This window comes from Dromiciops gliroides, chromosome 3, assembly GCF_019393635.1.
Source record: "Dromiciops gliroides isolate mDroGli1 chromosome 3, mDroGli1.pri, whole genome shotgun sequence".
In the NCBI taxonomy this organism is placed as follows: Eukaryota; Metazoa; Chordata; class Mammalia; order Microbiotheria; family Microbiotheriidae; genus Dromiciops; species Dromiciops gliroides.
In genome coordinates this window covers 325463491-325489259 of record NC_057863.1, presented here as the reverse complement: position 1 = coordinate 325489259, position 25769 = coordinate 325463491, and the positions used below count along the sequence as shown (strand labels likewise).

At 36.1% G+C, this 25769-nt stretch overlaps 1 protein-coding gene across 1 annotated transcript in view; it reads left to right on the top strand.

Moving 5' to 3' along the window:
* The window catches only part of LOC122746158 (limbic system associated membrane protein), an 842374-nt gene extending 818284 nt beyond the window's left edge, over positions 1-24090 (top strand). Inside the window, 2 exon segments of the mRNA XM_043991624.1 lie at positions 4137-4169; positions 14815-24090. Of these exon segments, the coding sequence (XP_043847559.1) occupies positions 4137-4169; positions 14815-14912 (131 nt within the window). The 3' untranslated portion in view covers positions 14913-24090.
* The last annotated feature ends 1679 nt before the right edge of the window (positions 24091-25769 follow it).

The window sequence follows — 25769 nt, the reverse complement described above, 5'->3', positions numbered from 1 at the left end:
CACACAATTTCATAGGAAATCAGGCTTCCTTAATACAGATGTTTATCTCACTAAACCACTGGTCATAGACTCATAAGATTTAAAAGTAGAAGTCATCTGAAAGAGGATCCATTTGAACACCATTTTTTTTTTCATTTTCAAAAGACTGGCACAAAAATAAATTTTATTCTGTTGTTTTTTTCATAATTGTCCTTTTAATGATGACTGAGGCCCAAATCGCTGATGTGACTTTGTTGGGGGTATTTGTTTCTTCCTTTCTGCATTGTGAAACTCAAATTCTGACTTATGCCTTGAATATGACACCTCAAAGAAATCATTCCAGGTCATCATATGTGAACATATTAACTACCCTAAATGCAAATAAGGTAAAAATGCCCCATACATTTAAGGGCAGAAGGGTGGTACAGTGGATGGATTGCCAGGCCTGGAGTCAGGAAGACTCATCTTCCCAAGTTCAAATCTAGCCCTTAGACACTAATTAGCTGTGTGACCCTGGGCAATTTACTAACCTGTTTGTCCCAGTTTCTTCATCTGTAAAATAAGCAGGAGAAGGAAAAGGCAAACCACTACTTATCTTTTCCAAGAAAATCCCAAATAAGGCCATGAAGAGTCAACAGCAATGACAAAAATGGTGGAATGGAAAAACCACTGGACCCAGAATTAGGAGATTTTGTATATAGTTCTGATTGATCACAAACTAGATGAGTGACATTGAGAAAATCATGTAACTTCTCCTTGGGTATGTCCTGCTTCATAAAATGAGGGTCAGGCTAATGGATAGAATGATAAACTCAGTCAGAGAGACTTGAGTTTGAATCCTTCCTCAGACGCTTGTTAGCTGTGTGACCCTGGACAAGTGGTTTAACTACTCTGTGTCTATTTCCTCAGTGATATAGAGTCAAACTAAAAGGTTCAGATATCATCAGTGTCTACTCATATACATTTATCAAGTTCCACTAATGAGTGTTACTTCATTATTAACAAAGAATCTTATAGTCTCTGAAAGAAATAGATATGGAATAGACTTCCAGGTAATGTAGTCTGATCCCTGCTGTAGTACAAGAGTAGTCATGCTGTCTAATCCAATTCTTCCAAATGATTATCTATCCTGGTGTCTCCCAATATGTGGCTTAGAACTCAGCCAAGCTGTGTTTATGTTAAGACCTGTGTGCAGAAACTGTCTGATTTGCATTTGGCAGAAAGGACCCAGTCGAGTTAGAGAAAAGCTCATTTCCTGGCTTAAGACAATGAAGCTAATTAAAAAGTGTTCTTGTTGAATTCAACAACAGTTAAACCAGTGAAACAGTTTATTTTAAATTTGAAAATAAAAAAAGACCCTTTTATTGAAAAGTGAAGATGTTTTTAAGTTCAACCCTACCTGTTCATTCCCCAATTTGAGAAGGTTTTAACTGAAATTTTTAAAAAGAGTCAGTTTCTACACATAGGCTTTAACATAAATCAGTTTGTTATTCCCTGAGCTACATTTTTGAAAACATGGACTAGATATGAGCCACTGGTTGACTTGTAAATTGGTTAGATTCTTCAAATGGACTTTTAGTATGTATGGAATAGTGGCTACTACTGAAAGTTTAACCACTACAGTTTTTAAATAGTTTTTGATTTTACTCTGTCCAATTAACATAGATCACAACCCCTTCATGACTTACTTAAGAGTTTTTCATGAACTGCTATGACCAAAATTTCCATCTCTTTATTGCCAACCAAAAAGTTACTGAGACTATGACAAGCTTGACCAGTCCTTAAAGGATAGATATAGAATCTACCATTGGGCCCATTCTTGAAGTCTGAACAATTCAGCTGCTTGCACTCTACTGATAGAGTGGGTGAATGTGTTGATCTCAAAGAGGCATGAGTAGGATTTCAGTAGAGAGTTCACTGTATTATAAAATGGAAAAATAATATGCCTGGCCCTCTGTGTTAGGGGCACAGTATTTCACATGGGTCTAGCATGACTATAAGGGAAGAGAATAAACATTTATTAAAACCTGGGCACAATACTAAGCACTTTGCAAATAACTCATTTTATCTTCACAACAATCCTGTGAGAGTGAAGTGCTGTTTTCATCCTCCTGTAAGAAAAGTAAAGTAAAGAAGGTTAAATGACTTGTCAGGGTCACACAGCTAGTAAGTATCTGAGGAGATTTCAACTCAGGTCTTCCTGACTCTAGGTACACCACTTTATCCACAATGCCACATAGCTGCCTTTATACAACAATAATAAATAACATATACTTTGTTCAAACTGTCTCTGGGCTGAACATTCTATAAGAATCGTGTAATTACCCAAGATCCATAATCACATTTCATGCAGCAAAATTATTAGGACATGCCTTCCTATGTACATACAGTTTACATATGTGAACAGTGCATGACTCCTCAATTTAAGGAAATTATCCTTACATCTGATGATAAGTAAATATCCCAAAATAATTTCCTCTGGCTTCCTGCTCATATTAGTTTTCTGAAGTTTAAATTAAGTTATTCAATAAAGTTAAGATGATTAAAACACTGCTAATCAAAGAATGGGCATAGGAACGGTTAGCTGTCTACCCTTTAGTCTCTAAAAGTGACCTCCTATAAATGCTTATGCTGGAAAATTGTGTGTGTGTGTGTGTGTGTGTGTGTGTGTGTGTGTGTGTGTGTGTGTGTGTGTGTAGCTGAGCAGAAGGGGTGGGGAGGAAAGGAGCATTTGAGATTTAGGAATGGTGAACATGGTCTCTGGGGTCCCATTCCCCTCTATAACATGTCAGAGAATAATGTACTTATAGTAACTTCTTAAGTTCTGATCACATGCAACAGCAATACCATGTGTTCTTACCCCACTGATAGTTGAGAAAGCATGTTTGGCACATTTTCATTTCCCCTTTGTTTCTGATCTTTTGTCAACCCTGGAGTATTTTTGATTCTTCCATGATCTTTTTTTCATGTGTAGTTGAATCTCTTGGCCTTGGTGATAATAAAGACAAGTCCTTAACTCCCCACAAAAAGGAAAACCTCTTCTTACATCCCCAGACTCCACCTTATACCTAAAGAATCATACTCAAAAAATCTTCGAGGTGGAATGAACCTCATAGGAATTTAGTCCAATGCATATCTGCCACACCAATCCAAATTTAAGTTGTGCTAGAATGTCTGAAACTTTGGTCTGTCAAACAAACCCATATTCAAATACAACTGAGTTTTTAATTTACATTTTCTTTTCCTTTCCTTTAAAAAATAATTTTGTTTTAATCAGAAAAGTTGTACCTTTTTACCACCCCCCCAATCAAAAACACAAGAAAAGCAAAACCCATTCCCAACATGTGTAGTTAATCAAAACAAATGTCCACATTGCCTATGTCCAAAAATTAAAGTCTTGATTAACATTCTTCATACCTCACCTCTTTGTTAGGCGGTGGTTAGCATGTTTCCTCCATAGTCCTCTGGAATCCTGGTTGGTTATTATGCTGATAAAAGTGCAGTACAATACTATTCAATCACATTTAAATACCACAACCTATTCATCCATTTTCTAATTTATGGGTGCCCTTTCAGATTTCTATTCTTTGACACACCCCCCAAAGAGATATTGATTTTTTTTACATCCTTAGAATTTTTGTATGTTTTTGCTTAGGACTAATCTAAAACACATACACAAACACCCATTGTATTTCCTATATCTGGAGAGATGGGTTTCTTTTTTTTTCCTTTTTTTTTTTTTTTTTAGGGAACAAGGATAGGCCAGTGGTCCTACTGGCATATTTCACGTCCACATGCATTTTTTAAAAATTATGTTAAATTGCTTATGATTTATGGTTTACCTTTGAACAAGCTGAAGTCACAGGCACTGATAAATAGTTCATGTCCTATGCCATCCATGAGTACAAATTTTATATTCACATGTATTTGAAAGGGGATTCTTCAATTTCATAGCATGTGTTCCAACAAATCAGAATCTCATTGCCTATCCCTTTCTTTGCACTGCTAGAGACTACCAAGCTAGATTATCTCTTCTTATCTAAACTCTCTTTTTGCTTTGGAGAGTACCAAACTTGTGTCCTAACTAATCTTCATTGATAAAGAATTTGCTTTTGTTTTGTTTTGTTTCTTGTTGTATTAAATGTTTCTTTTTTTAGAAATAGGCACCACCGTGCACTTCAAGCAAAAAGGTATGGCATCTTCTTCCGATAACTCTTCTTTGTTTTTATATTAAACTTATGATTATACAAGTGTGCTCTGAAAATACTAGGTGATTTCATTTCAATACTCCCACCCCAGATATTAGCAAAGCGATGATGGATTTTCTTCCATTTTTTTTCATGTCATATATATCTTTTGTTCATGGGAATTCTATGGTTCAATTAATGAGCTTTGCTAAAATATGTAAATGGATGGTCATTGAATGTTTACTCCAGCAATACAGATCACATACCAACTATGACTGCCCTTTGTTTTGTCTCCTGATTTCTTTTTTCTTTTTTTTTTTTTTTTGTGGGGCAATGGGGGTTAAGTGACTTGCCCAGGGTCACACAGCTAGTAAGTGTCAAGTGTCTGAGGCCGGATTTGAACTCAGGTATTCCTGACTCCAGGGCCGGTGCTTTACCACTGCGCCACCTAGCCACCCCCTTGTCTCCTGATTTAAAAAAAAATCTGCAACACTGATAAATCTGCTTTGCCCTCATCCCTCGTCCCTTCCCTGAACATCCTTTGGTTCATGTCAAACTCATATATAACCACACAATTGGAGACCCTCAAAGTTCAGGACATGTACCATCCCCACAAGAGAATGGGAAAAGGTTTTAGGATACCTTTTATAGACATTGAAAGAAATATATGTATACATATGTATACACACACACACACACACACATATATATATATATATATATATATATATATATATATATATAAGGTTGAATAGAATAAGGAGAATCTCTTTAAATGAGTTATGTGAGCTACTTAGAGCCCCTAGGCCAAGATCATCATGAAGAAATTCATGTTCATTGTCAAGGGCAATAGTCCCCCATCAGTGGTCCAGGACCTGTGGCTTGTGCATCTTTAGACAAAGGGCAATGGGCAGAATGAATGAAGTATTTCCTAAGTGCAAAGTACAGGAAACTGAGTCATCGGTTTTTTCAAATATTGTAAGCCCTCACTGTGGCTATGGTATGGTAGCTTATTAGGAAAGGCTAGGGGGAGAGAACTAGAACCAGGGTCATCCAAGTTGAAAAGAATTGAGCTCCAATAATAGAAGAAGGGGAGGGAGCAAAATGTAAGGGGCATGGGAGTGGGAATCTAGGGTCCTAAGTTCGAATCATAGCTCTGCTGCATGAACTTGGGTAAGACCTTTTAGCTGTCCCTGGGACTTTTTCCTTAATTGTAAAATGAAGGAATTGGACTAGAAGATATCTAAGGTCCCTTGTTGTTTTAATTTGTGCTGGGGTCTAAATCATTTCCATGATTTTGTTATGACTCCAATTCTCTCACTCTTTAAATTGGTATAAGATCTGGTCACTTGAGAATTTGGTGAGGTCGGAATTATATGGCATAAGCAATGTGTTGGAGAACTTCAGGATAAATATAAGCTTAAAAATTATAAAATGACACATCTAACTGACATTTATCATCTTCAAGTTGATCAGAGCAATAGCCTTAAATTTCTCACACTTAGCTGATGCTTTAATGATGAACAGGGATATAATGGTAACCATCTTGCTGTGAATGTGTGTTTAATTTTATAAGAAACTCGCCATACATCCAACAGTGGTTACAGGTCAAAAGCAAATTTAATTTAAGCCTGTGAAGGAAGCTCAGATGGGCCCCTCCTGCTCTCTGCTACCATCTAACCATCAGAATTACTTGATGGATCCTCAAAGAAGGCTGCATTGGTTGATAAGAGCCAGCAGGTGGTGCCAAAGTCAAGGTTATCACACTCTTCTTTTACTATGGATTCCAGGGATAGTGTAATGGGCTATTATTAACAATGGAAACCAAAATACAAGAACAGGCAAGAGGAAACAAAAAAGAGGAAAAGATGCTCAGGGAGCTGGGACGGTTTTCTTATATTACTCAACAGGTGTTACCTGGTACAACATTTAGGGTTTTATCTGGTTTTGTTTTTATTCCCTTGACCACATTATTATTATTATTATTATTATTGTTGTTGTTGTTATTATTATTATTATTATCATTATTATTATTATTATTATTTAGTGAGCCAATTGGGGTTAAGTGACTTGCTGGTCACACACAGCTAGTAAGTGTTAAGTGCCTGAGGCCGGATTTGAACCTAGGTACTCCTGACTCCAGGGCCAGTGCTCTATCTGCTACACCACCTAGCTGCCCCCACTTGACCACCTTTTAAAGGGATTATGTCTTTAAGAAGCTGGCCTTACTCTGCTTCCTAGATTTACTGGTCTACTTAAAGGAATCAAACAATTTTTCAGCATGAACCTGTGATCTTTGAGAAAATTTAAGAGAAAGGAATGGCCAAGGAGCCATTTAGAGTCATCACACTTAGGAATTTAGGAATTAGACACTAATACATAAATATGGAAGCATCAAGAGATCTTCCTCTCTACCTTTCCAGCTGTTGACTCTATCTTGACTTTTCTTTATATATATATTTTTTTTTAGTGAGGCAATTGGGGTTAAGTGACTTGCCCAGAGTCACACAGCTAGTAAGTGTTAAGTGTCTGAGGCCGGATTTGAACTCAGGTACTCCTGACTCCAGGGCCAGTGTTCTATCTACTGCGCCACCTAGCTGCCCCTTTCTTTGTATTTTTAACAGTGAGATCTTGAAAAATAAGTCAGTGAATTCAAGATAAAACAAACTAATACTAGTTGATTTCTTGTCTTTTCCTTTCTTTTCTTTTTTATATTATTCCTAATATTGTTATTTTCATTTAGAGATGTAGTTATAGCAAGAAAGTAAAATCAGAAGTAAAAAAAATACTTTTATACACAGGGACAATTGCAAAACAGAAAAATAATACTCATAAACCAAATAAGGGAGAATTTCTTTTTTATTAAAAGATGTGCATTTATAATATATAATATTTTTAAATCCCTTGTTTTTTCTCCCTCTGGGTGGTATACCCTAAGTACTTTGCCTTACTAAAGTAGGGCCTTGTCTAACCATAATGTTCTATACCATAATGTAGAAGTAAAGGATCTATGCACATTCAGGATCCTATACAATATGTCTTAGTCTCTTAAAGAGATTTATTAGTTTCATCACTGTAGATACTATCCCACTACACCCCCATTGCCAAGAGATTTGTACTAGCTTTCTGTTAGCCACAAATTTACTTTCATAAGCAACAGTAGGATTAACCAACCAATATGATAAAACAGTTTCATTAAAAAAAATCTAAGAAAAAGATTCATGCCTCATCTGTTTACATTCCTTATACTATGCCATTTCTCACCATGATGCTGACCTCCACTGATAGAACAGTAGAATCCCCAATTTGGCAGGCCATCAAAACTCATCTAGTCCAGACCTTATTTCAATACTTTAAGGACCCGTAATTTTGTCAATGTAGGTAATCTCTCTGCTGACACAGTTCACAACCTCAATTTAGCTTAGAAGATATATTTTGAAAGCCTTAGAGATCAAGGCAAAAAAATATCATTGACCCTGTGGCCCACTTGGTAAATGACATTTTTGAACTGAGCTAAGCTGGACCTTAAATAACAAACATATAATTCACCATGGGGTCCATAATGGAAGATGTCTCAGCTTTACAGAGTCAGGCAGAAGTTGTAACATTCTGGCATATAATTCAGGAACCCAGGGTCATTTTAACACAATTAGGAGGTATTTCATATCTGACCAGAAATCCCTTCTTCTATGCTATAAACAACAAATGCTCATCTAGGCTCCATTTGGAGATCTTTAGTGATGGGGAACTCACTATTTTACCAAATAGCCCATTCCATATTTATACAGCTCAGATTGTTAGAATTTTCTCCTATATATCTACCTCTCAAGAACTTTAGCCTCTTTTTTTGTTTAGTTCTTCCCCAGGAAGATAAAATAAAAGTAATCTCTTCTATAATATAAAATAGATTATAGTAAAATATAATACATAAACTCATTTCTAATATAAAAGCTATTAGACTTTTCACAAATTTGAAAATAATCACCCATTTTTCTCATGTCTAGACTAAACATTTCCCCATTTTCACAAGGCATGCTACTTTGCCTATTTATCATCTTGTCATTTATCTATGCATACTTCAGTTTGTTTCTATCATTCCTTAAATGTAGGGTCCAGAAATAAATACACTACTCCTTGTTTTCCTTGTCATATCAAATTTGAAGTAAAATGTTAAGCTTGCATTCCACAAAACCCCTAATCCTTTTTCACATGATCTAGTAAACCAATGAGCACTTCTCCCTTCCATCCACTATTTATATGATTGATTGGTTTGTGCCCAAGTGTAGGACTTTACATCTATCCTCAGTAAATGCCATCATATACACACCTCGGAGGAGTGGCATAGAACCCCCTGTGGGCACATGACCTCTTTTTCCATCAGTAGAAGTAAGTGGAATACCTACTACACATGCGTATGGCATGGTCATCATAGTAGATTCTACCCAAGAAACTAAGCTGACATCTTTTTAGATATAGATACTTTTTATCTAACACATTAGATTTCTCTCCCAACTTTGGGTTATTTTGAAATTTAATAAGCATAAGACCTCTTTCTTCAAGCTACTGATAAAAATATTGAAACTGTACAAGGGCAAAGAAAAAGCCCTTGGGTCCTCTGTTACAGACCTCCCTCTATCTTGATCAATTTCAGTCCTTTAATCCTACTTTGACATCTGATTATTCAGTCATTTCCAAATCCATATAATTATTTAATTATCCATCCTTTATCTTCCTCTTCTTTCCCACAAGGATAATATGAAAAATTTTGTGAAATGTCTTAAAAGAATCCAAGTATAAGGTTTCTCCATTATTTTTCTGATCTACCAAATTAATAATCTTGTCCAAAAAAAAATGAGATAATAGTCTGACATGATCTGGATTCTTCTTATTGTCCCTATCCACCTTTTTTAATTCTCATAAACCAATCCTTTAGTGACATGTATTAGAGTTTTTAATTTTCAAATACAGACAAGTTGACCAGCCTCTAATGTGAAGAACATTCCTTATTTCTTAAAAAATCAGGAAATTTGTCTATCTTTTATCTTATCCATGGCACTTGTCCAACTCTCTCTGATTATCTCTGCTCATATTGATAGGTACTTATTAAAGACAGCAAGGTTACCTCATACCACACCTTCAATTTAAACCTTCCCCATTGACTATTTCTGTTTTCTTCTTTTCAGTATAAAGATGATTCTTTGGAAGAGAAAATAGAGCTGGATAATTGCCTTCTCTGTCAGCCAGTGTTATTTTCTTGTCTGTCTTGAGCAAGGGTCCCATCCCTTTGAAAATTTTGTTCCTCCAACATAGATTTTAAAAAGCTTTTTTTGTTGTTGTTCTAAGCATGCATCACCAGCCTCAACTCATTCAGAACTTTTTTCTAATTCTCTTCTTATAGTACTGTGTCATATTTAGTTGCTTTGCCTTTCTTTCATCTTTTGTGTATATCTTTTTAAAATCTTCATGCAAAATTATATTTCATTTCAAATATATTTTAAACACACGTCATGATCAGTGACTCATAAAATTGACTTGTTGGTGTTGATTAGCTATCCCTGTAGTCATCCTCTATCATTTCTTTTCAAATATCAGAGTTCTAAAGCCTTGGAACGGGACTGTGTGTACCTAAGTATCTTTGATTCCTACTCTTGTTTTCATAAATATCTATTCAGTTCTTACTTCCCATCAATCAGTAGAAAGTGTACTAGACTAAAAGCCAGAAGGCAAGATTCTAGTTTCAACAAGAACTAAAAAATAACCCTAGGAAAAATCCTTTAACCTATAATTAAGGAGTCCCTGAATTTGGGAGCCTATAATTTAATGAAGAGATCATCCAATTCCACCACTTGACTTTACAGATGAATATTACCTAGTAATGTTAAGTGACTTAATCTTGTTAGTAGCAGAACCAATACTTGAAGCCCTCTCTCCCCACCCCCGTCCCAATGGCACATTGCTTATTTCAATATTCTCCATGCCTCTGCTAATTTCTAAAATGAGGTTAGACTTGATGATCACAGAATTTCAAAATTAGAAGAGATCTCAGGAGTTTTTTCATCCAACCCATAGCTAAATAGGATAATTTTTAATGCACATTAAGTCCTTGTTCAAAGATCACTGACAAGGAGGACTACTCTATCTGAGAAGGCATGCAGCCCATACAACTTTTGGATAACTCAAATTAGTAGAAAATGTTTCATTACGCTACAGTGAAAATGATCTCTTTTCAACTTCTATCCATTTTTTTTTTTTAGTTCTGTCCCATGGAACCAAGCAAAACAAAAATCTAACCCCCTTTCCATATGACAACCCACAAATACTTGACAATAAGCTATCATGTCTTCTCTGAATCTTCTCTTCTCCAGGCTTAACATGGCCATTTCCTTCAAGTGATACTCCTATGACATGAAGCTGCTTCTTCACCATCATTGTTTCTTTCCTCTAAATGCCATTCTTTGTCTCTGAGATTGCTCCCAAATTCACTGTTAGCTATTTCTCAACACCGCACATTAGTGCATTAATATTATAGTTAAAGGTTCAAACTCCAGTTAGTATTTCTACTTGAAAAGAATATTTTGCAAGTTGGTAAATTATCTTTCAATTTACCTTACCATTCTTGAGGATAATTAATCTAAGACTTTCTGCCTTGATTAGACCTGTTCATCCATGAAAATATTTGCAAAGGATGGTTATTTGTCCTGAACTATAATGAAGAATCATAAAGTTCATCCCTATTTGTGGATAGACCCACTTATAGAAGAAAACCATCTTTCCTTAAATTATTTGCCTTTGAAATAGTATAAACCAAAATACAAATAATGAATGGACAACTTATTCTTCCCTATTGAAGTATTATACATACTCACACATATACATATTTACAAATAGAGAGGGAGAGAGAGATCACATGTAGATACAAATATATACCTCTGTGATGTTTCTCCATATAATACCAGTACAGCATTATATTCTGTGAACTCAATTGACCCCCAATAATATTTCAGGAAGAAATGAGGACCATACAAATACACTACTCAGTCCTGAGTTTGTATTAATAAATGCTAATTGTTGTTTAAACATCGGTTATAGAACATGTACATCCTGAACACATGCTCAATTTTATATGTAATTTTAAAATGTATATTGAACTTTTGAATTTGCTAAGTGCTAAGCTACTGTCTCCCAGGTATAGGACAAGCACTCATTAGAAAATTAATAATAGTAATTTAATCTAAAGGCTATTAGTAACTGATTTTATATTTAGTTTTAAACAACAAAACCAATTAAACATTCACAACTCCTTACAGATTCCCTCCTATTCTCTAGGCATTCAACTTTGTATATATATATATATATATATATATATATATATATATATATATATATATATATATATATATATATTTTGACTTTTGCACAACCATAGTAAGTGTGGAAAGTACCATTTTTCTGATTCTACTTTCTTTGCTTCACAGTATTTCATATAATTCCACATCTTTAGATTTTTCATACTTCTCACTTGTAATGGTATAGTATTCAATTATATTGATATGACCTAATTTATTTAGGTACTGTTGAATATTTTGCTTGTTACTAGTTCTTTTCCTTCCTTTCTTCCTTCCTTCTACAGAATATCTTAAAATGAATATTATGAGCAGATGAGGATACAAAAACAAAATGAAAAATTGTACATACTGTCAAGGAATTATATTTTATTTGAACTTGAAATTATAAATAAAAATATAAATAAAACTGTAATTAGTATTTTTAAACATGTATATTTCTTTTCTTTATAAGAACCCTCGGGGTATATTCTCAATAATGGTCAAAGGACTTAATTATTTTTATGAAGGCCAATTTATCTTCACAAAAAATCTAACAATGTCTAAATTTCTCAGCAATGTGTGAGTGTATTTCCTTTTTAAAATATTTACAATGACTACCAACTATATAGGAATATAGAATTCCACCTGTGAATTTCACATTTGCCATAGGGAAGAGTTCTGGGAGTAGATAGAAGCCTGGAGAACAGTTATTATTGACAACTTCTTTCCCTTTCACCATTTTGTCTATATGTCCTCTCTAATTTCCAGCTCCATTATTTTATAAACAAGGCAAATAGTGAAGCCAAATGAGAATCTCCAGTATTTTCTGTAAGGGTCCTTTTTTCAGCTTTATATCTATGATTTTAATAACTCCTTTAGAGGTAATATTGTCTCTTCCACTTACTACCTATGTGGTCTTGCATAAAATCATTTAACCCCTGTCTCAGTTTCCTCATCTGTTACATGAAGGAGTCAAACAAGATGATGCATTAATACCCCCTCTTGTTCTAAATTCAATGACCCCATATCAATAAAATATAGCATGTTGTAATGAAGAGAGCCCTGAAGAGACAAGAAACCCGGTTTTCTCTCTATCCTTTTCACCAATGAGCCTTATGACTAGAGGCAAATAACCTCTTTCAGACTAATTTCCCTGTTCTGCAAAAAGAAGATTGAACAGATGATCTCAAAGATCTACTATTCAAGTGAATGATAGAAATAGAAGAAATCTTCAAGATATCTTGTCTAGTTCATTCATTTTATAGATGATTAAAAAATGAGACCCAGAGGAATTTAGTGATCTACCAAGGGTTACCACTTTAGTTTCATATGAATGGTACGTTAAAACCTTTCTTCTATTCACTCTATTTATAAAATTCCTTAGTGCAGCATTCAAACAAAGTAGTTTTTTTTAAATCCATAAGGATTTGAAATGAAGTCTTAACACGGGAAATTTACAACTGGGATAACCCATCCAGGGTAATAAAGTGTTAACTATATAGTTGAAGAATCTGTTTTAAATTTCCATAACTGTATATATTCATATACTGCCATACTTCTCTTTTTTGAAATTGATATTTTCCTGAAAACTTATGTATAAGCAAAGGTTGGCATAAAAACAATATTTTAGCATGAGAGTTTACTATGTAAAGAAATGGAATGCAATTGTTAATCTTTTTCTAAAAGGATGATCATAGATCTAGCTGAAGAAGGGGACACCTGTGTTTTCTCATTTTCTTATTCACCACATGAAAAAAAAAATAACAAGGAAGCATCCCTTAACATGATTGTAAATTCCTTTTCATTTATAGAGCACTTCTCTTTGCCAACCTCTCTAGCGTGTGTGCATACTCATTTGCTTCCATCCACATATTGAGTGTCCTTACATTATACATACAAGCACTCATAACCTCAGAAATGGCAGTTGACTTATACACTTTCTCTCAAGTCTCCCATCAATTTAGGGACCTACATCCCCAGTAATACCACTTTTTCCTTTGAGGACCTATTCTTAAGTGTACAGATACCATAGATTCCAAAGCAAATTCAAGCCTGAGTGGTGGGCAATAAGAAAATCTCTAGATTTAAGTTGGCCATTAAATCAATCTAAAAGAATAGTGGAATAGAAGAACACCAGAGAAAGGTATTTAAGTTTACACCAAATATAACTTTATTATTTTTCTCCCATTCATCTTCTTTCCCCTTTCCAACAATCTGTTTCATGCCCTAGCCATCATATCCTCCAAAATATATAGATATAATATATAATAATACATTCTAAAATTTTCCCAATAATTCAAGTCAAGCTAATTAGGGTATAAAATAGTATACTATAGCATAACATAGTAAAGTACAGGACGGTGTAGTATAAGCTGCCTTCTTCCACCTTTTTGATTGTCAGGACAATATATGCCCATTACTGAGTCCTTTAACACCATTACCTTCTTTGTACTTATTCAAGGAGATAGATGATTGGAAGGAGGGGAAAGGGAAAGAGAGAGAGAGAAGAAAAACAGAAAGAGACAGAGACACACAGAGGTAGCATAAGGGCAAGAGCTCTGAAAAGGGAACTGAGATCTAGGTTCTTAGCTAAACTCAGAACTATATAACAACATTCAAGCTGCTTTACTTCATTCTATCTCATTTTCCCCATCTGTAAAATGAGACATACAGACTAGATTAATCTGTAAATCCTCTTCCTCCTCTAACATTCTATGTTTCTTTACCGTCCTTTTGACTTTTCTGGTATGCTACCATTTGAACATAAATGTCCCTTTGAAATAATTCTCACTCCTCATTAACAAATAAATAATTACTGTTCCTCTCTTGGGAAACAAAGGATTCACTGATTGGTTCCATGTTTTATTGATTGAAATGCTGTGATGAATTGGCCCTGGAGGAGCCCCTGTCTGGCTGTTGGTGGACACTTATCATTGTATAGAATCATAATGAGGACTGGCATCTAAAGTCCTGTAGCAATGCAGGATGTTTAAACAGGGTGATACGATACCATGTGGAATGTGAAGGTGACCACCAAGTTAGGGCATTATCTAGGGTCATCAGCATTCAAAAGGCAAAGAATGAGCCTCAGTGGATCATAAGTGCCTCCACATCCAGAACATTACAGGGGCATTGCAGCTATACCTTGACCCTTGGTTTCTGTTAGATGCCTTAGTGACATAAGGACGCTAGCTATTAGGCACTAGTGCCTACTGCAGCTTCTGAGTCTAATTCTAAAATGTATATGAAAGGTAGATTTAACAAAAGGAAATCTCTACTGGTCATAATATTTTCTTTCTTTTTTTCTTTTTCTTGCCCTGCAGGACCTGGGTCCGTGAGAGGAATAAATGGATCAATCAGCCTGGCCGTACCACTGTGGTTGCTGGCAGCATCCCTGTTCTGCCTACTCAGCAAATGTTAATAGGATAAAAATTTACCCACAAAAAACAACACACACACACACACACACACACACACACACACAAAATGCGTCATACAGGAGACAGAGAGAGAGAGAGAAAGAGAGAGAGAGCAAGGGGGGAGGACCGTTTCTTTTACAACTATGTGTGTTTAGAAGTGAAGGGGGAAAATATGACAACAAAGTATCTACAACGTTTTCAAAAGTCAAATTTGTTAAGAAAAAAAATGGAAAACAACTTGGTGGAAAAAATGCCACTGTGCATGTATGTGTGCTTGTGTGTGTGTGTGCGCGCACGCGTATGTATGTGTATGTATGAACAATTGGTTGCTGTGTAAAGACTATATCATGCTGAAGACATTCAGGTGTTCTTTAGATATGAAAGAGAGGAAAGGAAAAGGAAAGAAAAAGAAAAGGAATACTAAATAATTGTTTTCTCCCTTTTTTCTTCCTTTCTTCATCTTTTTCATCTGTGAAAAGTCAAGTCTTACCTTTGGTGTTTATATAATCTTTTTTTTTTCCAGTTGGTCATTTTGAACTGACTCAGCCAATTCAGACTATCAAAATAATCCATACTGGTGTCTTGTGAATAGCCTCTCATTGGCATGCCCCACCCTCTCTCTAACTTTATTTCCTTTTCCTAAACCATCCATTCTCTTTCTCCCCTATTCTGTAATCCTTCATATTATCCCCTTTACCTTCCTTATATTCCCCTTCCTTCCCTGCTGCCACCACCTTGAGCTCAAGTCATGCCGCTGATGCTAGGAAATGACATTTTAATTTTAATTTTCTTCACTTTGTGTGTGAGCGTGCTCAGGTCTCTCTCTCATATGGATGTATATGTGTGTGTGCTGCGTGTCTCTCTCTCTAAAGCATGCCAAGGGAATGGTCCATATGTACATAGACTCATCGTGCTGTGGATAATTGTCCTGCATTGTAATTGTGAAATGCGGTTTTGACATGTTGCTCAGAAAGATGGTGGGGAAGGTGGTAGATCCTTGTGTCTGAAGCTCCAGTGGCAGCCTAACTGGAGTTTGCCTTGAATTTCACTTGTTAAGATAGCATGGAAGAGCCCACCTCGCAACACCTTTCTCCACTCCACTCCTCCACCCCCATCCCAAATCTAACCAAAAGGCATTAGATTAGTGGCTGTCACATGACATCAGTGTACTCAAACAGGAAGAGAAGCTGGGTTCCCTCCAGGGGCAGGGCTCTAAGCTTCCTTTTATACCCATCATCAGAACCCAGAATATCACTGTTACTGAAAGTGCCTACTACTGATGGGATGAGAGATAGGGAAGAGTTCATCAGTAACAAAGGCTGAGCTACCTAGGAGGGGAAGAATTCTGACTTAGCTCTTGCTTCATAGGTCTGAGAAAACTCAAACTTTTAGTGACATTTTGCTGGATGTGCCCTGTCCTCCCTCTGTAGTGGGTATGGTGTGTACACAATATATGGAGAAGCAGGGAAGTCACCAAGTGCTAATTCATAACTGTAGAATTATGAGCCCTATGATCACCTGAACTTCCCTCCTTTTGCCCCTCCCTATTGGTCAAATAACATTATGGATCCCCCACCCAGCCACTCCTGACCAATTCCCTTGGATTAAACATGTGGATAATGGTTGTCTCGTGATTTGGATCAAATAAAGTGTGATCAAGTGGAGCATGAATCATTGGCAGCTGCAAAGGAATCAAGGAACTTGTAAATATTGAAGCCCCATGACCCATATTCCAAACAAATAGGTTGGAGCCCCTGTATGAAACATAGGACAGAAAGATGAAAAAAATTCCTTCCATATTCCTCTACAAAGTCTTTATCTGGTGACTGGTTTAATTTAACAATAAGAAAAATTAAATTGCCTAACTCCTCTTTGGTTTTTTGGGTTTTTGTTTTTGTTTTTTTGTTTTTTGGTGCTTTTGGCAACTCCATCAATTCATAGTAGCCTGAAGATTAATTTTTCACTGTGCTCCATGACATTGACTTACTAGCAATCTTGTCTGCTAGCTTGTGTTTTCTGTGATGGATGCTGTGGGGCATGATCTTCCTCAAAAGTCTAAAGATTTAATCTCATGTTTCCCATGTAAGACTGTGAAGGAAGACAAGTTGGGAAATTTCCCCTGGAATAGAAGACAAATAGAAATTTGGATTATTTTTCTTTAAAAAAAAGAGGTTGGGTGATCCAAATTATGCCCATAGGCAGATATGACAATAGTACCAATAAGGTTGTAATGATCAGGAAAGAATCAAGGCAAACAATGGTTCTTCAACCATAATTATCTGCAGAAAGCAAGTCAGTTAAATGTATTGGAAAAGCTTGAAATTGATAGAGTTCCTAAGTAGTTCAGGAGAACAGACTGGTGTTCTATAAATCAATTTTGATTGGATTAGAGTAGAACCAAATGTATTATCTCCAGTAGCAAGTAGAGGGAAAAAAATTTTTTTTAAAGAACTTTTCATCATTTTTGATTGAGGAACATCTCACATTGTAATCCATTACATACTAGAGAGAAAAGCCATGCTAGAAATTTCTCTTTTTGCTAGATTTTATAGATAGAAAACTTTTTAAAGTAGGCATTTCTTCTGGGTAGATGCAAAGAAATCTCTTCGAATTATAGCAGGTTATTTTCCAGTGTCTGCTCAGGCAAGCAATCATCACCATGACAAGCCCTTCATGAGCTTCCCCTCCTAAGTATTTCTTTTGGAGAAAGCAATTTGGTCAAAGAAAGAGAGACAACTAACTAGATGGCTCATCTCTTACATCCCAAATATTAGTGTTTGTTTAAGAGTCAAAACTTTTAAGTACTTTAAAAGCAAGAGAGTAAGAAAATAATGGATTAATTCCTTGCAAATAGATTAGAAATCAACAAATCTCGAGTTATGGGTGACTGGACTGAATTTCTCAACAAGAAGTTGTCACCCATAATTTGCTGAGTGTCAGGTCATGATGGTGAGGAAGGATCACGCGACTTGTTTCTTTTTACAGAGGAAAACAAAAATAAAAAACTCGGCTGCTAACTTCCTTCAGGGAATTGTTATTCACTGTGCTCAACTTTAGCCATTCATCATAAGGAATGTTTGGATATTTAGATCGGCAAATAGTGGGTTGGCTTTACTCTAGGTCTTGATAGTCCTGGAGAGTTTTTGGTCAATCTAACTAAGATGAGATGACATGATGCTCTATAGTTCACAATACAATACAATACAATATAATGCAATGCAATATAATGTAATACAATACATTGCAGTATAAGGCAACAAACCTTTTTTTTCTTCTTCATTTGGGTGAATTGCTAACTTAACACGCTTTTAAATTTTAGGTGCTCTTTCACTAGCCTTTTCCTGGAGCCTGCAGACTTTATTCCCTCAGCTCTGAAACACAGAATGGGAAACGGGGTACCAAATAGCCATCATTACAAATGCTCTTACCCCATTTCCTTTTACCTTGTGTCAATATACTTTGAAAAACTTACACTTTCATCACAAAAAAGGCATGGATGTGAGGCAGAAACAGAATATGACCATAGGCTAGAGGTGGTAGGTACTTGCTGATGTGATCTGTGTACAAGATAATTTATCAACTCACCTAAACTGACAAGAAACCTGGTTTAACCATAATCCTAGTTCCTGATTACCCTCGATCTATTGATAAATCAGGATTTTTGTTTTGTTCTTTCTACAAAGTGAATCAAGATTAGGTTAGAATATTTCTTGCTTAGGTGTTTAAAATCTTTGAGGAAAAAACTCTGAATACATTCATCAGAATTCACCCCACAATTGATACCCCCAGTAGAAGGAAGAAACTAAATTGCTATCTGTTCACTCACAGATGAACACCCCTCAACCTATCCCTGTCCAAGAGTCCTAGTCAATAATCCACTTAGAAGTTAGAATTGCCATTAGTAATAGATTAAGATAGCATGCCTCCAAATAGAATAACACACATATTCTCAGTGCCTGATACAGATCATAATGATAAACTTCTGTTTTCTGGAAGAATCTGCTCCCATAACTTTTCTTACTGATCTTGATTTTTCTTGTCCACATAGGAAGTATAAATTAGAAGAGTTTCATTCTCTCCCCTTCCCCAACAAAATCTTTTCCTGCTCTTTTGTTGCTTAAACATAGAAGCAGATTAGAGATTCAATAGGAGTATTGGGCCTGGAGAAGAGAATTTGAGGATTTGTCAGCAAAGTAGAGGAGGCAGGAAATAGGCATTGAGGAAAAAGGAATCTTAGCAAGGGGCCACTTACTATTTGGCTCATCACTTGGCTGTTTGTCACTTCAGGAATCAAGTCCATTAGCAAATGAAGCATGAAACAGTACATGGGAAAGAACCAACTGGATGGAAATAATATGCTGAAGGGGGTGAAATTCATCAATTAATCTGACTGGCTAAATATACTTAATGTCAGGAGAAGTGCCCTTTGTATACAAAATGAAACTCAACCATCCATAAACTAAGTCTTCACTCCCCAAAGATACTTCCTTTAACTTCTAGTTGACAAGAATAGCAATGATCTTGGCCTAGGGTGCTTGCTGAGGAATGAGAGTAATCCGAGGTTTTATAACTTCAGAGAGCATTGTCATTTCCTCCCTCCTAGTTACTTATCTTGCTGTTTTTCTCTTAGACCATTGTGATTGTTTCTTGTTATAACAGAGGCATGTGTTTGCCTATAAAGAGCTTTAAAAATTCCAAGGAAGAAAGGTGAGATTTCCTAAGTTATGACCAAAATCAGCTTATTGTCATAAATTCATGGCCACCATCATCTAACAAGCCAGGCAATCTCTTTCCTTGACATGGACTTCTTTACAAAGACTGACAATTATGAATATTCAAAGGGACTTCTTCCATTCCCCCCACCCCCTTGCTGTTTTCCCATTTCTTAGAGGCTGGAAAATAGAACCAGTGTCTCTTCCCCAAATAGGCTATTCTTTGCACAAATAAACTGGATTCATTATATGTAATTTCTTCTGGCACTGGAGCTACACCCATTTGCATGTTAATTAATTACTCTAAAGGTAGAAATTCCAGTTGCAGGCATCTTTCTAGTAGCAAGTCCGTTCAAGATTCTTGCATTTTGATCACTTTCACTGAAGCTAACCAGGACCTAATTCCCCTCTTCAGCTCCTATGGCTTTTCAGCTTGCATATAATGTTGATTCCCAGTGGGCCACCAATTTCAGAAGCATGTAGACATAATCAGGTGTTAAAATAACCACTTGTGACATTATAGGATTAGAGAATCTTAGGCTTGGATGATGTAAATCAATTTCCTTATATGCATTTCCATAGCAACCCAAATTCAGTTTAATATGACCTCTTATTGTCTTAGAGATTTCAAACAATTTTTAAAAGATCAAGGACATAAGGATATAATTTCCTCAGTTGCAAATTCTATATCATGGCATTATAATGTCAATGTGTACAAAATGAGGTATGTAGTTCTTTCTGTCTTATTGGTAGACCTGCAAACTGAACTCCAGTTTATATACAGATTGGGCATGCAAACGCTAGACATTGAAGATTAAGGGTGCATTTATTTTACCTAGTAATATACATAAATTCTTTCTTGGAAAGTCAACCAATGTTAACATTTACATTAACAGAAATGTTTATGTATGTAGTAGAAAAATTGTTTTAAACTCTTGATTTCCTTCTTCCACATTTACATACGGTATGCTGATTAATAAATTAGTCCCCAATCATGTGTAAATCAAAGTAAATCACTAGTTTATGTACATAAAGTAAACTATGTAAACTTCATTTTTTTTCTACCACACTCAGGTCCAGGTAAACCTGTAAGTCTACAAGGAACACCAGGGCTAAACAGGACCAGACCATTTGAAGTGGTCAAAGTTAAAACGGGAAAGACTAAATCTCTCAGAGGATTAAATTCCCTCTGTAGGAGAAAGCTTTGTTTTTTTCATACAGTGTTTAATCCCATTGATTTTTTTCAAAGAGGCCACCTAGATACTGTATAACCATCATAATGCTTAATTTACAAGTGCTGGAGCTACCTTTAGGAGGCAGAATAGTGTCATGGAAAGAGTACAGGCCCATGCTTTGCCACTAATTTGTATTATTATGACTTTAGCCATGTCACCTTCCCTCTCTGTGCCTCAGTCTTCTCATCTGCAAAATGAGTAGGTTAAACTAGGTGATTTCTAAGTATTCTTCTTTCTAGCCCTAATATTCTCTAAGCCCACACATACAGGCTAGAAATTGCAAAAACTTTCAGCTATTTCCATCATAACACCAGATAATATCAGAGCCTTTCTGGCTTCCCTTAGAAAGGAAGAAAGATTGAGGAAGAGCCTTACAGTTGTTTGTGCTGTATCTGCTTCCAAATTTCCTATTCGTACTGACCTTTTGCTTCAGTATCCTAGACCTTTTGGTTAAACGGACTCTTGGAAAGAGCTTACAACTTGATGAGTAAGAAAAATGTTGCTTCTATTTCCACCCAATCATTCAGAAAACCATAGGAATTATTCCAATAGGGGAAAAAGGAGAGACTGCTGTTCTTTCAAGTTTCTAAGAAATCATGGAGAGAAAGATTGATCCTTCAAATAAGAGATCTACCTTCTAGTTGCCAAAGGAGAAATGAAATAGAATCCTTGGGATTCCGTAATCTGTGGAACAAGCAATTTTCAATTGACTTAGTAGACCATTCCCACCATTCCATTCTCAAATTCTATTTCTGAATCCTTGTCCTGGATACCCTGTTTCATATTGGCTTTGACACCCTAGGATTACAGAAAGTACCTGATCTCTCTGCTTAAGTGCATAGAAATATTGACAACAACCTAGATCATTGGCACACAAAAAGCACATCAAAGGCAAGACCTGAAAAATAGGTTAGACTTATTAATAAGACTACTGTATAAAAGGAACGGTCAAATCTGTATGGTGATCCAGAGTTGTCCTGGTTCTAGCAGTAATTGTCAGTATAATCTTGACCAAATTATTTCACTTCCATGGGCTTCAATTTCCTTATCTGCAGAAGGAGGTAGTTAGATTGAATAATCTTGAAGGCTATAATATTTGTGATTGAATGATTATAAACTGGATGCTATTAATTTGGCTATTAATTTGAGAGAGTAGTATTTCCTTTTTTTGTCTGGGTCTTTCCAAATCCTTTAAAAGTATTGACAGATTTCCCCCAAAATAGTAGTGTTGAAGGCTAAAACTTCTAACAGAAATTTTCATATGATCATCTGGTTATATCTGGCCATATCATTTGATAGCATGCTAGGGATTTCACCTATCTGGAGTGTTTATCTAATGGCACTGAAATGTTTTGGCTATTGTATATTTTTTTAATGTATCCAATCTAGCTGTTACACTTGCTTTATTAACATAGCATAAAAGGAAAAGAGCCTAATCTGCTTTCCTCCATCCCATACCACCCCTCAAATAATAGCCTTATGGCTTCAGCATTCCAAGTATTTTAAGTAAGCAAGTTCTCAAATTAAAAAAGGAAGCAGCAAGTGTTGCTTTCTAATCTGAGGAAGTTCAAGTTCCCCATTAAAGATTCAGGAAATGTCTGATCCTAAAATTGATTAGATATCTTGTCAGAGAGGATAGTTATAAACAGCAGTACCAAACAGGTGCAGGTGATCCTGTATTATTAAAAAAACAAAACAAAACAAAACAAAAAAACAGGGAGAGAGCATTTATTAGAAATGCTCTTGTCCAACACTTTACCCTGAAAGGGTTTCCTATGGCTCAAACTTCCTACAACCTGTTCCAAGATATTAGGGACTCCAAGCCCTGAAAAACAAACAAGTGGCAGAAAAAATAGAAATATCCCTTTGTCCCACACTTCTAAACTATTTCGAGAAGTGTTTAGCAAGACTGCACAGATATTACTTCAAGGCTTCAGGTAAAGGATTAGGATGTCAAGAAAAAATCATTGAGTAGACTCTAGAATTAATGGTAGTGACAATGAGAGGGTGATATAATATTTTGGGGTGGGAGGGGGGAAGGTTCTAGAAATGGGCAAATGTGAAAAGTGAAGTTCTTTGGTTTTAAATAGAATGTTAAGGAAAGTACAAAGGGAGGATTGGCATATAGGGGTAGAGAGAAAGGTTTCTTAGTATTTTGGTCAAATCAAATATTTCATCTAATCCCTTGCCTGTGTCCTTTAGGGAGCTGAACATAATGTTACTATATCGACCCAAGGATTAATGTCCCACAGCATCTCAAGAGACCAAGCTTAGCCTTTCCCTAGCTTGTCTTCCTATGCATTGCCAGAAATAGCCAATGGAATCTTAGTCACCTATATGCTGAATAGTGGCTTGTATCTATATCTTTCTATATGTCAATATCACTTTATAGATATAGATAAGCCAAGTCCTTAGGACACTTATAAAGTTATTTTGTAAATGAGAGAACTACCAGTCCAACTGGGAATATTTTCCTTCTCTGTGATTATTTCAGATGTTCTTCCCATTCTGGTCATTTCTCTATCCTCAACCTTTGTCCATCTACAGACACAAGCAGAAATGTTCTAGTCTGCATCTAGAAAATGAAGGAAATACTTCCAATACTAGCTTCATAGCTCCTGATGTCCTGATTCCACCACCAATGAGTCTTTACCCTTCACCAGAGAATGTAAAAGGCTGAGTCTGGTGAATTGTTGCCAAGTTTCATTCCCTAAGTGTTTACTGGGGGGTTCCAACAGGGAGGAGATGATGTGGAGAATGGAGTGCTCAAATAAAGCCTCCTCTTCTCCCCCTCCCCTTTCCCATTGCTCTATGGAAGGGTTTACAAATCCTGCTATTGGTTAGAATTCTTATTAACAGTGTTATATACATATAAATATATATATAAATATATTCCTTTTTTTCAACCCTGTAGCCATGAACTGAACTTCCCTTGACAATACAAACACATGATCACTTTTTGGTTTGGGACTTTTATTGTTTGAAGTTTCTTCTTTTTTAAAAAATTAATTTGGTGGGTATTTTTTTCTCCCATATACTAGCTCTATGGAGAAAAACAAAAGCGCAATGTGTGTAAAAAAATAAAATCAAAACAAGCTTTTTTCTTTTTTCTTTTTCAATATATTTAAATTCTGTTTCTCTCTTCTGTTACTTTACACGTATGAATGCTCTGCTCTTCTGTGATCTTAAAACAAAATGAAATAAACGTGAAAAGGAGATGTGTCTTCATTGCCCTAAGTTGGTCTTATTGTGGTCTACTGGGTTATTTCTAGGTAAATGTGGTACATTACCTGAGAAACCAAGCCAATGGTAAAACAGAATTGTTGTGGACAAAACACATGACATGCTTGGGAAATTTCCTTAAGAGTTTCCCTGTTAATTTTCTCACAGTACTCATGTATACCAAAGAAAGGAAAGCTGAAGGGAAACTTAGAAAGCAGGCATTCTACTCTGCTAAGTGATGTTTCCATATGGTTGTGATGAGGTTTTCACCATCTTCAATAAGACTGGAGTCATGGAAAATGGAAACGAATTTCCACGTGATAGATTTCAGTTCAACATTTAGAAGTGCTTCCTGGTTATTAGAACTAGGACTCTGGGGAGCAGCTAAGTGGTGCAGTGGATAAAGCACCTGCCCTGGATTCAGGAAGACCTGAGTTCAAATTTGGTCTCAGACACTTGACACTTACTAGCTATGTGACCCTGGGCAAGTCACTTAACCCTCATTGCCCCGCAAAAAATAAAGAAAAAGAGAAAGAGAAAAAAGAACTGGGACTCTGGCAATATCATGGCAAATTCACAGAATCTTAAAGCTGGAAGGCACCTCATCAGCCATCTAGTCCAACTTATACACAAAAGGAATCTCCACAATTAGATGCACAACAAGCAGCCATGCAGAGTCGGCCTACAAACTGCCAAAGAGAGGGAATCTACCGGCTCTCTAGGCGGCTCATTCCACTTTGGGGCAGCTCTTATTGTCATAAAGCAGTTTTGTTTGTTTTCTTTCCTTGACATCCAGTCTAAATATGTGCACCCGTGGCTCCTGGTTCTATCCTTTAAGGTCAGTTTTTAGAGTGTCTTTTTTCTGGAGATTTTTCAGAAAATAGTATGTAGTTATTTCTATGGTATAGTTCAAAAGGTCTAGATATACTTATCTGTTGGCAAGGAATTCAATCACTTCTACTCAAGAAAGGCTTCCATTCACCTTCGCTGAGAAAAAAATATTAGTTAAAGCTATTTTCAAAAAAAAAAATCCATCTCTCAAGAACCTCTTTTAAGAGCAAAAGACTTGAAATAAAAGAAAATGTGACATAAGGGATTCCTGGGGAAATACAAGTCAGCACAACCTGATACAAATGTCAGCTACATGTTGACAAAGAAGGGTTTGAATTAGAGGAAATCAGAGCAATCAGTTGTGGCCTGGAAAACTAGCGTGTCTACTCTGGACCCTAGTGAAAGATTATAGAAATCCTTCACTGAACCTTCCCAAGTGATTGGAGTTTATCCTGTGGCTTCCAACTGTCTGTGTTTTATGACTCCTGACACAAATATGGCCAAAATAATAGAGAAAGATTCAGAGAATCCCAGAGTTAGGAGGTTCCTCAGAGTTTATCAAGTGTAACCCAGATATCTATAGGAATGTTCAGTATAACATGACCACCCAACATGTGGTCATTCGGCCTTTTCTCAGTGACCTCTAGTCATGAGGAATTTACCATTTTCCAAGGGTCAAAAGTTTTTATTTTTTTTTCTCTTAGATAAAACCTAAACTTACACCTTTCTCCCATTGTACTTAGATTCTCTGGAGCAAGCCAAAAAGGTCTAAACCTTTTTCCATATAATAATTGCCTTCCAAATGCTTGAAAACAAATATCAGCTTACTATCCACCCCATGTCATCTATTCTCTGGGCT